Genomic DNA, 16,287 nt, shown 5'->3' on the forward strand with positions numbered 1-16,287 from the left:
TGGAAAAGGAAAAAAAAAATCAAAGGAGTTGAAATAGCAAATAAGCTCCATTATTAATACAAATAATTGTTATTCCCTAGAGTGTAGATAAGCTTGCTTTACTAAGCAGTCTTCTCAGATTTAGATGTGAAACCACATAAACAAGACCCAGAGCCAAAATTAGGGGCAGAGCTCCACCACAGCATTAGATATGTTGATCTCTTGTGATGGGAAGGACTGGTCTTCTCTGGGATACAAGAGAGGATATCACTAAGAGTTCCACCAAGTTACTTATGCTCTACTTAAAAAGCCACATCCACTGCCAGGATTTATTTCTGGAGCTGAATAAAACATATACAAATAAAAGATTTCATATAAAAACAGGCGTTGCAAATAATTTCAGATCTTAATTTATTGGGACATCTGACTCCTGTGTGGGATTGCTGGTTTGATAATAGGATATAAGTATTTCTCGGCCTTGCACGGAATCGAGAGCTGGGAAGACAGGAGGATGCAGGACATGCCGAGGGGCTGTGCTCGGGGGGCACAGCGCTCCCTGTCGCCGGCCCAGGGGCGGGAGGGCTGGGCTGTGGGACCGGCCGCGCACCGGGGACACTGCGAACACTGGGACCAACACTGCTTTTGTGGCAGCAAGCCGCTAGGACTTTTAGATGAACGACCACATCACAACGAGCTTAAAGACAAAATAAAAACCACTGTAGTAATTTTGACAACGAAACTGACTCTTTGGAGTACTCCGTATTATGCGCCTGTTTTCCAAAGCTTCCAAACGAAGCGAGCGTCGAGGGCTAGAAGCAAGCCCATGGGAAGTGTCCGTGTGTCCGCGTAGGATCCCTGTGCCGGATCTCCCCCCAAGCTCCAGCACAGCCGCAGCCTGTGTAGGCAGTGGCACTCCCGCCGCCTGGGGCCGCCTCGGCGAGAAAAAACACTCGGGACTCGCTGAAACGCATAATTTGTGCAAACAGACCCGGGAGCGGGCGGGCGGCACCTCACAGCCGCGAAGCTCGGGTGGCCCAGCCTGGCGGGGCTTGGGTTGCCGCAGGAGCACGGCGGATGCCCGCCTGGCTCTGCTGGAGGTGGGAGCGACTCACCTGGGAGCCGTACCCCTTGCCGTAGCGGGGACCGGCGGGGAATCGTGCCCTCCGGTGGCCGCCGGCCGCACAGCCCGGCCGCCGCTCTGCCCCCTGCCCGGCCCCGCCGGGCGGCCCCGCAGCTCCAGCCTCGCCGGCCGAGCCGAGCAGCACCGCGCCCACCCCCGCGGGGTCCAGGTAGCGAGGCTGTATCGAGTGAGGTACTTGTCAGCTTTTCCACGTCCTTGGTTGTATGAGCTGCCGCGGTATCAGGAAGAAAAAAAAAAAAGGTGAAAGAAGGCGAAAAATGGATCCCGCTCTCCTGCCCTTTATATATTCCTTCCACCCGTTTGCTGTTGCTGCGCACAACTTTTTACCAGCGCACAGGGAGGGTTCTGAGCCTGTTTCCCGATGTGCTTTCAAGACAGAGCAAATTACAGCATAAACGTCAGTATGGAAAGTTGCTAGGTGCTCTCTTGTCCCCTTTGAAGGGATATGGTCTCAACCAGGCTTTCACCTAGTGTGCATAGGAATTCCTGGCCACAAAAATTGGTAGGGTAACTTCAAGTGATTTTAGTGGCCTTTGCAATAGGTCTTAAAGGTACAGCTTCTGAGGAAACACTGGACTGAAGGCTTTGGCATCAAAAACACTCAGACAGGCTGTCTCTCAATATGCACATATGTAATACTTACATTACTCAATATTCCAAGAAATTGCCACCAGTGAGAGAGTTTTACTACAGTGAGCAGTCTTTGAGAGCTAAATTGCAACGTGTGTATTTGTGTGCCGCATGGGGAATACTGAACAGCTTTGTTGCAATACAACTGTAATTTGTGTGTATGCACAATGTGTATAACACATTGATGAGCAACACTGTAGTTGTAACCACCAGATCTTGAGCACCCTAGTTTTTAAACTTCTCCACTGATTTATTAACGGGCAAAAAAATCAAACCTTTAATTCATTCTTAGAAATCAAAGAAAGAATCAAACTGTTGGCCTGCTTCCCTCAAAAGTTATGATGTTCTGCCTGGCTAAGGCAGATCCTGTTTGTCCCAGCCTGCGAGTGCCTCAGCTGCTAATGGGTGCCTTCGCAAGGGCCAGCATATAGTTGGGGAGATTTCTTTTGGCTGATCATCACAGCCCAACTTATTCTTCATTTTGCTTTCCCAGGAGTTTGTAATTTATTTAGCTCCATGTTCACACCCACGCCTGTAATCTAGATGGTTAGTTTACCTTACTGGACAGATGACAAAATGCTGGAGTGCTCTGTGTCCTGCCACTACCCCATGCAAGGGGGCACATTTTCCTGAGCTGAGGCCCAGGGAAGCTTGCAGTTTTGCATGCTACCCTGCCACCAAACAGTGAAAAAGGGTTGAGATTCTACCCAAGGAGCCAGAGGAATACTCACCCAAGCCATGTATATGCATAGTAGAGAATAGGACATGGAATCCCTTACCCAATTCTCAGGAGTGGTCTGCAGGACCACCTTAGTGGCTTAATGGAGGTTCAAAACAGATGACCTGACACTGCATGAACTAAACTATGATTATGGTTTTAATGCAGAACAAAAAGCCTCCACCTCAACCCCCATCAGAACTGTACATTTCAAAATAAATCAGAATTTAATTGACTTTCTTTAATATCTTCACAGACTTCATTCCCCTTCCCTCTGACACATATATATATGTGCACAGTGCAAAAGATCAACAGTACATGCATGCACACGCAAACACATTCTCACACATAAAACCAGCCAGTATATCTTTCTCACACAGACCCTCAGATATGACTGTCTGACACATCCACCCTCTTCCAGACACGGTTCCACACACCCTAGCACTAGGCAGGTGTGCTTCCAGCCAGCAGGCCCGGGAGATCCAGGCAGGCTTCAACAGCCAGCCCAGCAGCAGGTCCCCCAGGCCAGACCATTGCCACCACAGCTCATCTGGCCCCTGCACTCCTATGTGGGTCTTGGCAGTAACAGTATGGGCTTAGTTTCCTTTGTTCCTGAGCCCATAGTTTGTGAGTCAAAGATGAAACAAAAGCCAAAATGAAAATGATGTGATTTTCTGTGCAGTCATAGTTCATAGAGCAGTGTGCAGGTCCTAGGTAGTACCACATGAGTCCTGCTAACCACTGTTAGCTGGTTGTTTTTGCTGCAGTTTCCATGAAGAGTAGCTAACACTGAACCCAACCATCTACTACAGTCAACCTCTCTCCTCAACTCAGTCCCTCCCTACATTTCTCCACACATTCTGCCTTTGCAAGTCATGTAAGACTGCTTCTCCACCTGTCCTTGCCTCTCTCTCACACCCTGCTCTACACACCCTCCTCCCGCCCCATGACAAGCAGGTGATGTCCTGCATCCCACTCAAAGTTCGGATGATGCAGACAAGTGGTGCCTCCTGCTGAATCACCTCAGAAGGTGCTGCCTCTCTCTCCTTTCAGGCAGCATCCTGTTCCAAGCAAGGTGATAGTTATCCAGGTTTGATTTGCACTTCAACTTTTTTTTCCGTAAGAAGAATGGGAGAGACGGAGGGAGGAAGTGAGGCAGGGAGAGAGGAAGGAAGGAAGGAAAGGAAGGAAAGGAAAGAAAGGAAGAGAAGAAAAGGAAGAAGAGAAGAAAAGGAAGGAAGGAAGGAAAGGTAGGAAAGGAAGAAAGGAAAAGAAGGAAGGAAAGGAAGGAAGGAAGGTCCCAACAGCCACCTACAGATGCTCACTACTACTGTTTCCAACCTTTGGTCTGTAATGACACTGCTCAACACCCCAGAGGAGCACTGAGGCTCTGGGTAGAGACAAAATTATTGGTGAGGTGAAAGGAGAGCCAGCTCTTCTTACCTTGGGGGCAGCAGCTGCAGCCAACACAAGGGAACCCCTGAAGCTCCCCGAACAAGCCATGGTGTTGAGTAGAGAGGCCTGTGGTCGCAGCAGACACAGCAAGGACAAGCCGAAAGCCGGGGAAGCTGTGCTGGCTCGCTGTAGGTCTGTGTGGCGGCATGTCTTCCTTTGCCGGCTAAGTCGGTCGCTTTCTTCTCTCCCGTCTTGTTTCCAGCTGTTTCCCAAAAGATAAGGCTTAGAGCAGACTCCTATGTACTCGCACCGCGGGATGGAAGACCCGAGGAGGAGAGGTCGCCCAGGGGAGCAGCGAGCGGAGGAGCGTCGGGACAGTTCCGGCGCCGACGGGTGCCCGACTGGCGCTGCGGCGGGTACCGGGGCCATCGGCCGCGCTGGGCCCGCTGCCCCTCGACGGCGGCCGCGCCGAGGTCCTGACCCGTGTCAGCTCCCGGGACAGGGAGCCCCCAGGCAGGGGGGAGTGACAGTTCTTTTCCCCGGAAAAGATGACAGCGCTCTTCCAGAAGCCTCGAGTTTTTTGTCCCAGACAAGGACATTTTTCACTCCTCTGTTATTCCGTTCTCCCAGTCCGCACTCACACCTCAAACAAGACGGGAAGCCACGGCGCTGCTGGCTCTGCCCGCTCTGTCCCGCACCCGGCGCTGCCCGTCTAGGCAGTGGCTGCCAGGCCGGCAGGGCAGGCGTGCTGTCCCCGCGCAGGGAGCAGCGAAAGTGCTTCACCCCATTTACTCAGGGATGGTAATTTCTATCTTTCCCTCCCAGGCGTTCCCCGTTTGAATCTGAGCTGTTGTTAAAAAGACACACCACCTGCTCTGTACTGCCAGCGAACGGGGAAGGAGGCACAAAGGAGGGGGTTGGGGAGAAATTACTTTGGCTCTAAACATAAAAGAGAAATTAAAATAAATAAGCTCCTTTCCCAGGAAGTGACTCGGACTTTGGCGCCTTGAGGGAGGACGAGCTGAAGTGAGTGGTCAGTAGACACGGAGTGTGGGCAGAGAGGGTTTGCACACCCTTCCATCTCCCTGTGTGCCAGGTTGGGCACACAGAACCTCCCTGGTTTCTCTTAAGACGAGCTCAAGGACTGATGCTTATGTATGTACGAAGCCAGTGCTTAATTTTCCCGCTGCTTCCACCTCTGAAGATGGCTTTCTCCAAGCGCAGTCCTCCAGCCTAAAGAGACGAGGCTGTGCCTCCACCTCTCCCCAGACCAGAGATGTACGACTCCCTCGGCAAGTCAGACCCCGGGGGCTCTCGGTGATGGGAGCGCGGCGTGTGCTAGAGCGGGACAAAATTAGGATGTGCCTGGATGCTGTCCCGTGGGTAATTTCCCTTTCCTTTTTTTCGCTGCAAGCCGTGCCCGCTGCGGCGAGGAAAGCCCGAGAGATGTGGGCTTCCCCAGCTGCTACGGGGTCTTCGCCCCCCAGCGCAGGCACTAAGCGGCCCCGCTGTCCCCTCCGCAGCAGAGCACGGGGTGTCGGGCACCCCCATAACGGCCCGGCCCGGCCCCTCAGCAGCACTCCAAGGCCGAGAGCGAACCGAAGGAGCCTGAGGGAGAAACCGCGGAGAGGGAAACCGAGAAAGACGTTGGGGTAAGGATGTATGTGTGTGAGGGGGGGGAGGCCAGATCACTCGTGAATGGCTTGAAAAAAATAATTGGGGGAGGGCGTGGAGGGGGGGAAGCGGAAACTTTCCTATAAAACTCAGCAAAAGTCCCTCCTCTCCACGTCAGGCCAATGACACTGCTGCCCCCAAACTTTCCGCCAGCAGGAGCTATAAGAACCTCCAAGTCTTCAACTTTCTCCCAATCCCAGACACTTCGAAGGGGCTCCAAGGAGGGATCGGGAGGGATTTTTTTTTGGTTGGCGTTTTCATATTTTTTCCTCTTGGATCCTGATGCCATCCCCCCTCCCCCCAAAGTGAGGTCCTCCCTCCCTCCCTTCCTCCTCCTCCTCCTTCTTCTCGCAGGCCAGCGAAGCAGCCGATCAAGGGGGAGCTGGCGGGTTAGGTGCCCCCCTCTTCTCCCTGCCCTCCCCCCCCTCCCGGCCCGCTTCTCGCGTCTCCCCCCAGAGATGATGCAGCAGGACGAGTCAAACTCTCCAGTCTCCCCCGCCGACGACAGCTTGAGCAACAGCGAAGAGGAGCCGGACCGGCAGCAGCTGCCCAACAACAAGAGAGGGGGGCGCAAGCGCCGCTCCAGCCGCCGCAGCGCCGGCGGCGCCGTCGGGGCCGCGGACGAGCCCTGCAGCCCGGCCCAAGGCAAGCGGGGCAAGAAGTGCGGGGCGGGCGGGGGCGGCGGGGGCGGCGGCAGCAGCAGCGGCGGCGGCAGCCCCCAGTCCTACGAGGAGCTGCAGACCCAGAGGGTCATGGCCAACGTGCGGGAGCGGCAGCGCACGCAGTCGCTGAACGAAGCCTTCGCCGCACTGCGGAAGATCATCCCCACTCTGCCCTCGGACAAGCTGAGCAAGATCCAGACCCTCAAGCTGGCGGCCAGGTACATCGACTTCCTCTACCAGGTCTTACAGAGCGACGAGCTGGACTCCAAGATGGCAAGCTGCAGCTATGTGGCCCACGAGCGGCTCAGCTACGCCTTCTCGGTGTGGAGAATGGAGGGCGCCTGGTCCATGTCCGCATCCCACTAGCAGGCGGCGTCCCCCACCCGCATCCCCCCGGCAGGAGCCCTAGGTAAGGCAGGGACCCCGAAACCGGCGGGGAGAAAGGGGGGAAGGCGAGAGGCCGCCGGCTGCGCCGTGGGCCGGGCACGCGTGGCCGAGGGGCGACAAGGCCCCCACCCCGTCCGGAGGGGCCTGGCTTCCAGGACCAGCCGGAGAGCGGGGTGGTTGGAGGTGCCTCTGGAGGTGCTTCCCCCAGCCCGGCGAGTCCCTCCTCCTGCGCGGCCCGAGGTGCGCCCCCGGCCCCGCGGGGCCCACGCGTGGCGGGCGCTGCCGGCGGCAGGCGGGGTGGGCTGCGGGCGGGAGGCGGCGGCGGTGCGGGTGTGCCCCAACCAGATGGGGCCGGTCGGAGATCACTTTTTCACCAAACGCTGCGGAGCCAGCAGAGCTGCTGGGATGGCTCCTGCTGCTGCCGCTGCTGCTGCTGCTGCTCGTATTTTGAAGTGAATCCATGTCCGTCAGTTGTGCTGCCCGATGAACGTTTCCTATCGCCCCAGCAGTCCCTTCCCTCGGCTCTGACACCGCGGGCTACCGGGCTGGGGTGTCACACGGTCATCGCACGGCGGGTTCTTCCTTCTTCATTCCTGCCCGATACGTGTATTTCCAGAGACAGAGAGGTGTAGATAGATGTGTGTGTATCTTTCATTTAAGTAACGAGTTTTCCGCCCTCTCTGGGTTTTTGCAGATGACATTGTTCCCACAGAAGGAGAAAATGGACAATCTAGAGACTCTGAAGTTGGATACGATTTTTTTTTTGGTCTTGTTTAACAAAAAATGTACCAAGGATTTCTTGGAAATTAGAAGAGCAATATGCAAATTCTAAGCAGGGCATGGGGAGCACTTAAGGAAAGAGAAAGAGACAAGGGCTTTGGACAGTGACTACCCTTTGGGCGTCGGTACAGTACACACATCTCTGCATTCTGATAGAAGTCTGAATCGTTCGATTATTTTTTTTTTTTTAATTTTTGACGAAGAATGTTGGAATTGAACTTATTTTATTTGCCCTTTTTTTGCATGCATTCCCAAGAGGTCGTGCCTATGAGCCACTGATTAAAGGAAATACGTTATTGTGGACTTTCTTCATTCTTGAATGAAACCAACCAGACAACCAAAAATATCCCTGTAGAGATGAAAACTTTTTTTTTTTTTTTTTTTTAGGGGGGAATAAGCTGGGCTCAAGCTGTTATACACCCGTTCCTAACTTTTTTATTATTATTATTTTTCCTCTGAGAAAAAAAATAAACATTTTATTTATTTATTGATGACCCATGTTAAAATGCAAATAGATCCGGTGTCTAAATGCATTCCTATTTTTATGATTGTTTTGTAAATATCATTGTATATTATTTTTCTGCAATAAATAAATATGATTGAAATTTTAATAACCTTAAAGTTTTGTCTATCTGAGAACTCAGGGTCGAATTTGAGATGCATACCTGCTTGTTGAGCTGTAAAGACACCCAAGAGAGAGGGATCACTAGTATAAACAAATCAGAAGAAAAAAGCAAATAAACTAGCTACTGACAGACACAGGTACGTTATTTATTGAGACAGCTTTATTGTTCTACGCTGAAGCTCACTGAATCTGCAGAGGAAAGTGTTGTCTCTTCTCTCTTTCTCTCCCTCTCCCCATTTAGTCTTAAAACCAAACATAGCGGAATTGTGCGGGGAGTGGAGTTTTCGCTGCAGAGCTCTGGCACTTGCTGCTGTGTTTTGCCTCCAGATGTGAGGCAGGAGCAGGTCCCATTCCTCAGCCCCTGGCGTAGGTATTTTTGCTGATATCCCTGAGGAAGAGGTATCGGTTTTAAGCAGAGATTCGTCCATTCACAGGCAAAGCAAGAGAAAGTGAGATTGAAACAGGGAAGTGTGTAGCGAGTGGGGTTTTCCGGTGGAAGTGATGTTTGACTGGTCTGCTCTCCAGGGTTTAATATAATATATATACTAGCGATCACATTTTCATTGTGCGAAGCACGGAGGATATGCTAATCCGCCCTCTTCTCCTTTTCTAAGTGTAGGGGGCATGTTGCCCCTCTTTCTTCTCACCATACCCTCCACAAGGTCCCAGTATGCGGCGAGACCCCAGTTGCAAGAGAGAGAGAATTTCCAGATCCGAGGGCTCGGAAAGAAGGTGAAAGGGAAGTTGTTAAAAAAAAAAAAAAAAAAAAAGCCCAAACAACAAAACAACCCAAACCAAAACTCAACCCCTATAACCGGACAGCTGATTCCACCTCTGCTGTCACTTGCTCATTTCCCAGCCCTTGGCAGCCTGGCGGTGCGCGTGGAGTGGCACCTCCTGCCCTTCCGTGGCCGCGAAGGATGCGTGGGTGTGCTGAGAGCTGAGCAGTGTCCTCAGCGGAGACAGGGACCCTGCCGCCGGGGTTCGGCAAGGATCTAGGATAAATAGGATGGGGTGTTTTCTCAAAGCAGAACCTGTTTGCATAGCCCGTGTTGAGTTGACTTCATTGTCTGACTGGTTTTGTTTCCGTATCCACGCATTGCCGTGTATTGCTGACATAATAGTATTATGAATTTAATATCGCGCATATTTTAGGCCAGTGCGCAATGTTTACAGTAGAGAGCCTGCAGAGCTTCTTTGCGCTGCCGGATTAGCAAGAACTTGAAAATTACATGGGGGGCCTGGTGGTCGCAGCCCTCTGTGTTAGAGTGGAGGGAGAGCTGCTGCGATTTCGCAGGGGGCCGCTGCTTTTCCCCGGCACCCGGGCACCCGCAGGTCCTCGCTCAGCGACTCCAAACACCCGCTCCGATGCGCCCGACTGACAAGGAGGAGGTAATGTCTCGGCTGCAGAGAAAGGGAGAGGCATGGGGACCCGACCCGGCTTTGGTAGTGGAGCTGGAGGGATTTGAGAGGTTGTGGGAGGTTTCAGTTGTTCCTTTTGGGGGAGAAATCACACCGGGGAAAGCGGGGAGGGGGGGAACTCCTCACGTTTAGGAAGAAAACACGTTCGGGGAAAAAAAAAACAAACCAACGAAAAACCGAAAACGAGATGAGCTGCTCGGGTTTGAGGGGAAGGTGCGTTTCATGGAAGGGGATTCCTGCGAAATATGAATGAGGAATCAAGTGCACTTCAAAAACCACGAACCAAACTGCTCTCCCTTAAAAATCCGGAGCAACCCCACTTGATGGAGTTAAGCCTGATTGACCCTGTTGTAACCAGCAAGAGGCCCCTGACCCAGACGGTGCGAAACGTTTGGAGCAAGCTGAACACCCGAGAGAAAAAAATCCCCAATTCCTGTCCGTGGGGCTCATGCCACTGGCAGGTCTCCCAGCCTCCACCCCGTGTCCCTCCGGCCGAGTCCCTGCCGGCGCCGTAGCACTCCCGGGCACCAGGCACTCAGTCGGTGCGCTTTCCCGGCTACCAACTGCCAGCCTTGCTTCATTAAAAAAAAAATCATTAAAAGGAGATAAATCCTTTTTAAAAATACAAGCGTACCCTTTCCTGGGCTGGAACTGGGGACTGCAGAGGCCTGGTGCTCCTGGTGCTAAAGCCAAAAGCGATTAAGTCAGCGTCAGGCTTACTGAAGGAAAAAAGAAATAATGTGTATATTAATTTGCCTTCTGGGAATTTTTAACACTCTTGCAATCGGAAAATTAACTCTGCCTTTGGAAGTCCTGATTGATTTCACTTCTTTCTCCGAGGCATCAGTCTGTCCCGTTTATTCTCAGAATCGGAAGCGGTCCGGGGCCCGCGCAGCCGCCCCGTCGCAGCGCCGCGTCCACGGCGGAGCTGGCGGGGCGCGGAGCGGCGGTGCCGGCGCTGCGCCTCCTGCGGGGCGGCGGGCGGGGGGCGCCGGCCCCGGGCCCTCGCGCATTCCTCGGTTTGGCAGGGGCCGCCCCGCTGCTTTCTCCAAGCCGGTATCGGATTCCTCCCCGGCGTATGATTTCACTTGAAGTCCTGCCCAGGAGCCCTTCAAAGTGCGCGCTTGTCCCGCTCCCATGATGTCAGGCGGTTTTCCCTGCATCTGTAATTTTAAGAAAAACAAACAAACGGGCGGTGGGGATGTAAAGGGAAACGGAGGGAGCGGGGAGTGGCACAAAAGTGATGTAAAAGATCAGGAGGAGAAGGGCTCACCTGCGGCGCCGGCAGCTCGGGCACCTGCCGCCCGGGTGGAGCCGCTGCGGGACTGTGCGTCTCCGGGAGCCTTTCCCGGGAATGGGCTCGACTGCTGGCGCGGGTGCTCCCACAGCCGCGCTCGGGGGCTGCGTCCGCTCCGTTCACACGCTGCTCCCTTCACCTGTCCCACTCCGGCAGGCAGGGGACCCACCGGGAGAGCGGGAGCGCTCCCGCCATAAATTAGCATCTTTAGGAAGAGGGTGGTGGTAGTGGTGACGGCAAGTCCAGTCCACTCCGTAGAGGGATCCGGGAGGCTAAAGTGAAAAAAAATAGGGGCACACATCCGCATCCCACCGAGACTTATTTACTGCACACATAACCTGCCAGCAGTAAACAGGGTACAGGATGTATTTTACATTAACTTCTAAACCAGCTTCTTTCGACTTCAGTCCACTTAATGTTCTTGGCAAATCAAAGCACGTGTCCTTTGAAGAAGGTGTGTAATTGGAGTTTAAGGCATGTATGGAATTCCCAGATGTCTATAAAGTAAGAAGGAGCATTTGGCAGGTCACTTGAAGGTGGAGCAGGTTAAAATCACTTGTACAAAAGTCCCCCTTTTCTTTTTTAAAAGCAAACGAGCCGGCCATTTATAAGAACCAAGTGATCGAGATTGCGGGAGGCTTAGAAGGGTGTTACAGAGCAAGAACAATAAAGCTCCGGAAACATAATGATGATGGTAACACTCGTCTCAATATCCGAAATAAAACGCAAAACAAAACTAAAATATTAGGATCGGGGAATAATTGTCCATTCTCTCAGTAATTCCCTTTCTCCCTCGCCCGCTCAGGAACACTTACACTCCTCTTATTTAGGTAGTCGTCTCATCTTGGGTAGCAGACACTTCCCCACCCTTTTCATAAAGAGATGATATCAAATTTACAGAAGCTTTACAGAAAACCTCTTTTTCACCGTATGGACACACGCAAAAGAGGACGCGTTTCACTCCAAAACAATCCAGATGAACCACGCTAACATCAAGACGGCTACAACTATTAACACTCGCAATGAATAATAGCAGAAATAATAACAAATAGGTTTGTGAGAATTAGGTGCTGATCATTTGATTTTCGGAGCTTTATCAGTGTTTGTGCAAAATATTAGCCCGAGCAGGACTGTGAGTTCGCTTGGAGGGGGGACCGCAAACTCTGTTGGCTGGGATGCAGAAATCCCGCCGCAATATCGTGCGGTGGTGAAGGGCACATATTCTGTCCTCCTAATGTGGGGAAAACTGGAGACGGGAGGGGGCGAGAGGGGGAATGATGCTCTTGGGAAGGGTCGGGGTCGCCCCTGAAAGTTTAGGGTTACTTTGTTCTGTTCGGGACGAGGCAGAGTCATTAAACAAGCAGTCAAGAAAGGAGCACCAGACACGGCTACAGCCGTGGGGGAAAGGACAGCTTCAGCGAGGAAGGGATTTTGACATGTGAAAAGTTAAGCAGGTACCTGAAGGAGGTTTATTTTGACCAGATGTTAGAGCTTTTATGAAAATGTCACGTGAAGCGAACAGATGTACAACTTGCAAATGGAGCCCCGCCTTGTAAACACTGGGAAGAGAAAGACCCGCAGAAATTCAAGCGTAGATCATTTTTGCCTTTTTCTATATGCGTATCTGCACACAGATATGGACTACATAGGTTCTACTTAAATTGCTTTATTTGCTTGTTTGTAAAAAAAGCAGCCGTTCAAACATATTATCCTCTTCCAGTCAGCCTAGTTAAATTTCCTTCCTTCCTTCCTTCCTTCCTTCCTTCTTCTTTTCCATTTTCTTACTTTCTTTTTATCTTTCTTTCTCCCCCTCCGTCTCTTTCTTTCTTTTTCTTCCTTCCTTCCTTTCTTTCTTTTTTCTTTCTTCTTTCTTTCTTTTTTTCTTTCTTTCTTTCTTTCTTTCTTTCTTTCTTTCTTTCTTTCTTTCTTTCTTTCTTTCTTTCTTTCTTTCTTTCTTTCTTTCTTTCTTTCTTTCTTTCTTTCTTTCTTTCTTTCTTTCTTTCTTTCTTTCTTTCTTTCTTTCTTTCTTTCTTTCTTTCTTTCTTTCTTTCTTTCTTTCTTTCTTTCTTTCTTTCTTTCTTTCTTTCTTTCTTTCTTTCTTTTTTCTCTCTTTCCCTCTTTCTCTTTTTCTCTTTCTCACTCTTTCTCTCTTTCTCTCTCTTTCTTTCTCTCTCTCTCTCTTTCTCTCTCTCTCTCTCTCTCTCTCTCTCTCTCTTTCCCTCTTTCCTGGCGGTTGCCCCCTCCTTTAGTCTCGGGTGTGTTTGATCCCAAGGAAAGTATCGGATCTCTGCTGGGAGGAGAAACTGAAACTAATCAATTGCTTTCTGTTTGAAGGTGGTAGAGGCTGCTAAGAGGAGCAGAGGAGAGCCTGGGCTGGCAGCTCCGAGCCCTCCGGGCGCGGGGAAGGCAGGCGGCACCGCCCGACTCTGCCCGGCGCTCCCGGCCCCTCGCTCACCGCCGGGGAGCGGGGTCCGCGGGCGGAGGGACCCCCTGCCCTGCCCGACCCTGCCCGGCCCGGCCCCGGCGCGGGGAGGGCGGCAGTGCAGCGGCTCTCCAGGAAATTAAAAGTTGTCCTCAGTTTGACGTTCGCAGCAAGGGGCAACCAGTCCCTCTGTAGGTACCAGCCCTGCGTTCCGGGGTGGGTTTTATTCTTTTTGTAAGGTTATTGCTGGCATTTTAGTGTAAAATCTATTGCTCGTGTTACATCCTTGCTGCCCACCGTTATCAGTGCTGAGGCACTCTGGCAGGTGGCGGGGCGGAAAGTTGTCCCTCTGCCAGCCCCTCAGCCAGCAGGTCAGGGACGGACAAGGAAAAGACCCTCCCTGGAGCCGAGGACTCTCGGACTCCTGCAAACACCTGACTGTGTTTCATTCACAGATCATTTCGGTGAGCTGTAGATATGCCTCGCTTATTTCTGCGCATCTACTTCTACAAGTGGGTTTGATATATTAATTTTGAACTGCAGTGGAGGCTTTTATAATAGGTACCCGTATTAAATAATAGAAGAGTTCTCACTGAACTTTGCCAGACAGAAACTAATTCAGTCATAACTTTTCTTTTTATGCAAGTGTTTTCAAAGGCAAAAGGAGTGATATTAAGCACATTAGTTTTGAAAATGACAATGCAGGCATATATAACACAGATTCATAGACTGAGGTGCTACCAATAATCTATAGCATCAGTCTAAAAATCCCTAGGGATTCTTAATCTAGATTTATTGCCTTTGAGTCCCAATCACTTGATCTTGTAAAAACGTTCAAAGTTTTTTTTAAATAAAGGAGTCCTTTTATTTAAAGGAGTGGAGTCCTTTTTTTTTTTTGTTGTTGTTGTTTGTTTTCTTTTCCATCAATGTTATAAACGAAGGACTTGGGATACTCAGCAGATATCACAATTTTCAGCAAATGCCGATTTGTATTGTATTCTTTAACGCAATTTAGAAAACAATGGGAAAGTAGTTTTCACCTTTGTGTCAGAATTTGAGAAGATATAAAGTTTTTCTTCACATGTACAAGTGTGTGACAGGCACAAACACACACATGCACACTCGCTTCTGAACCCTGGAGCTATCAAACATGTTTAGTGACTGAGCGAGATGCTGTCTACGAAGGGGTTGTTGATGTAAGTGCCAAATTAGTGTTAATTTCAAACAGGCGGCTAATTCTTCCACAGAACCTCAGCACTTTCAAAGTGCTATGCCGTGCTTCGTATTTAATTATTTGCAATGGAAAATATATCCACTTCTCATGTAGAAAGATTAGCAAATTAATGAGTTTTTCTTGCTTGCTTGCTTTCTTGTTTTCTTGCTTTCTTGCTTCCTTGCTTCCCTCCTTCCTTCCTTCTTTCATTCCTTCTTTTCTTCCTCCTTTCCTTGCTCCTTTCCTTTCATCCTTACCTTCCTCCTTTCATCCTTTCCTCCTCCCTCTCACTTTCTGTCTTTCTCCCTCTCTAAGCATCCTGGAACACCTTTCAACTTCAAGGGTTTTACACCAATATAAACCAGATCCAGAACAGACTCCCTTCCCCCTTCCTCACGGTCCTCAGATCTGAACTTAAAACATATATCATAGATCGGTTTTCATCCAGCAAATTTAGACATAGTTCCTCGACCTGTATTTTCAAAGAGATTCTGGGCTGGAGTCTGCAATATTTAATCCAGGCAGCTATTAAATGTCCTCCAGCTTGAATCAAGAATTTAAACAGGCATCTGTGCTGGGGATAATGACAGTTAAAGCAGTTTGGGGTATAGTGTGTGTGGCAGAGAGGGGGGAAACGGACAGAAGGATAACGATTAAGTCTTTGATTTGGAAAATTCCTGAGTTTTAGGAGTTCTGTCAGAGTACTGGTGGGGGAGAACATGAAAGAAACCCCTTTGCTCAGAGGCATGGTTTTAATGGGGAGAAATAGTACTAATAATACGTGACAGAGCCTGACACTCTCCTTTCTTCTGCCTGCCCAGCAGTAACATGATACCCGCTCCCTCCAGTGACGGCCAGGCCAGGGGTGGGCAGCCCATTCCCCGCGGGGGACCCGGCTCTGGTGGATGGGGCACTTCTATGGCGGGAGGGCTTCCCCAGAGTCTGATGCCACTAAGAGGGCTCCCGCGGCATCTGTCCCCGCCAGGGGGGCTCCCCCGCGGTCTGTGCCTGTAGGAGCCCCACCAAGAGGATTTTTCCCCTCTTTCCCTTCCTGGGCCCTCTTCTTGAGACCTTGGGATGGATGGGTTGGGGAACTCGACAGTACTTCAGACAGATAAGTGTTTGGGATTTTTTCTTTCTTTCTTTTCTTACTTCCTCTGTCAACTATTGAGCTGATGGCTAGTTGAAAGATGGAGTTAGGTGGATTTCTAAAATCCTACAGGGCATGGATCCAAGGAAGAGAAGAGAGAAGCAGAGCGTCGGGAAGAGGTTCAGCTTTTGACTTGATGAAGCACGTGTCAGATTCTGCAGTTCAGGCAATTAAAACCCGATTCTGATCAAAGGGCTTCATAAATCATCAGGAGAAGTGAACTGGTCAGAGACAGCTGTCTGTGTGAGCAAGCAGGGGGGCAGCTTCTTATCCCCACCTTTCGTTCACTGTCATCCGCTCCCACTGCCTCCAAGGAGTCTCACTGGGAGTGGATTTTTCCTGCTGTTTTATGGGGGCTTGTTTTATTTATGGAGGCATTTCAGCAGGAAAAAAATATATGGAGCGAGTTCATGACCATTGGTGACTATCCCAAGAGCAGAAGTGCCACAGTATTTTCTTTTCTGACTGGAGAAAAAATGCTAGATACCGAGGAAAGAGTGACTAAACCCATTTCCTTATCCTTTAAGAATGAAACATGAGATGTCTGATTATCCATGCTGGGCTCAGCCCCTGGACAGTCCTGAGTGCAGAGCAGGGAACTCATGCCCAGGAGCACCTGGCTCTGCTCTCAGCTGGTTCCACTTCTAGGAACTGGGCAGCTGAAAGGGAGAGATGGAGGGGAAAACGATTTTGCATCTGAGTGAAGGCAAAGCCTCTTCATGCTTGGAGCAGGGCATGGAGCCAGGGAGTTCATGCGGCCCTGTGTGTGTCAGCCCTTGTCTGTGAGCAGTC

At 50.8% G+C, this 16,287-nt stretch overlaps 2 protein-coding genes across 2 annotated transcripts; one reads left to right on the plus strand and one right to left on the minus strand.

The window, feature by feature from the left end:
• Positions 1-371: 371 nt before the first annotated feature.
• Positions 372-5,369, minus strand: LOC135424417 (uncharacterized). Its single transcript, XM_064675621.1, has 2 exons — positions 3,912-5,369; positions 372-1,328 (listed from the first exon to the last, which is right to left on the minus strand). Exons 1-2 carry the CDS (start codon positions 4,069-4,071, stop codon positions 742-744), a joined length of 747 nt encoding a protein of 248 aa, XP_064531691.1. The 5' UTR covers positions 4,072-5,369; the 3' UTR covers positions 372-741.
• Positions 5,370-5,659: 290 nt separating this feature from the next.
• On the plus strand, positions 5,660-7,972 carry TWIST1 (twist family bHLH transcription factor 1). Its single transcript, XM_064675608.1, has 2 exons — positions 5,660-6,608; positions 7,281-7,972. Exon 1 carries the CDS (start codon positions 5,660-5,662, stop codon positions 6,563-6,565), a length of 906 nt encoding a protein of 301 aa, XP_064531678.1. The 3' UTR covers positions 6,566-6,608; positions 7,281-7,972.
• Positions 7,973-16,287: the final 8,315 nt, after the last annotated feature.

This window comes from Pseudopipra pipra, chromosome 1 (assembly GCF_036250125.1).
Source record: "Pseudopipra pipra isolate bDixPip1 chromosome 1, bDixPip1.hap1, whole genome shotgun sequence".
NCBI classification, from domain to species: domain Eukaryota; kingdom Metazoa; phylum Chordata; class Aves; order Passeriformes; family Pipridae; genus Pseudopipra; species Pseudopipra pipra.

Excerpts from the sequence above, each read along its gene's own strand:
- LOC135424417 (XM_064675621.1), bottom strand. The coding sequence starts at position 4,071 with ATGCCGCCACACAGACCTACAGCGAGCCAGCACAGCTTCCCCGGCTTT. Across the intron at positions 1,329-3,911 it reads CTGCAGCTGCTGCCCCCAAG|CTCATACAACCAAGGACGTG; the intron begins GTAAGAAGAGCT and ends ATACCGCGGCAG.
- TWIST1 (XM_064675608.1), top strand. The coding sequence starts at position 5,660 with ATGACACTGCTGCCCCCAAACTTTCCGCCAGCAGGAGCTATAAGAACC.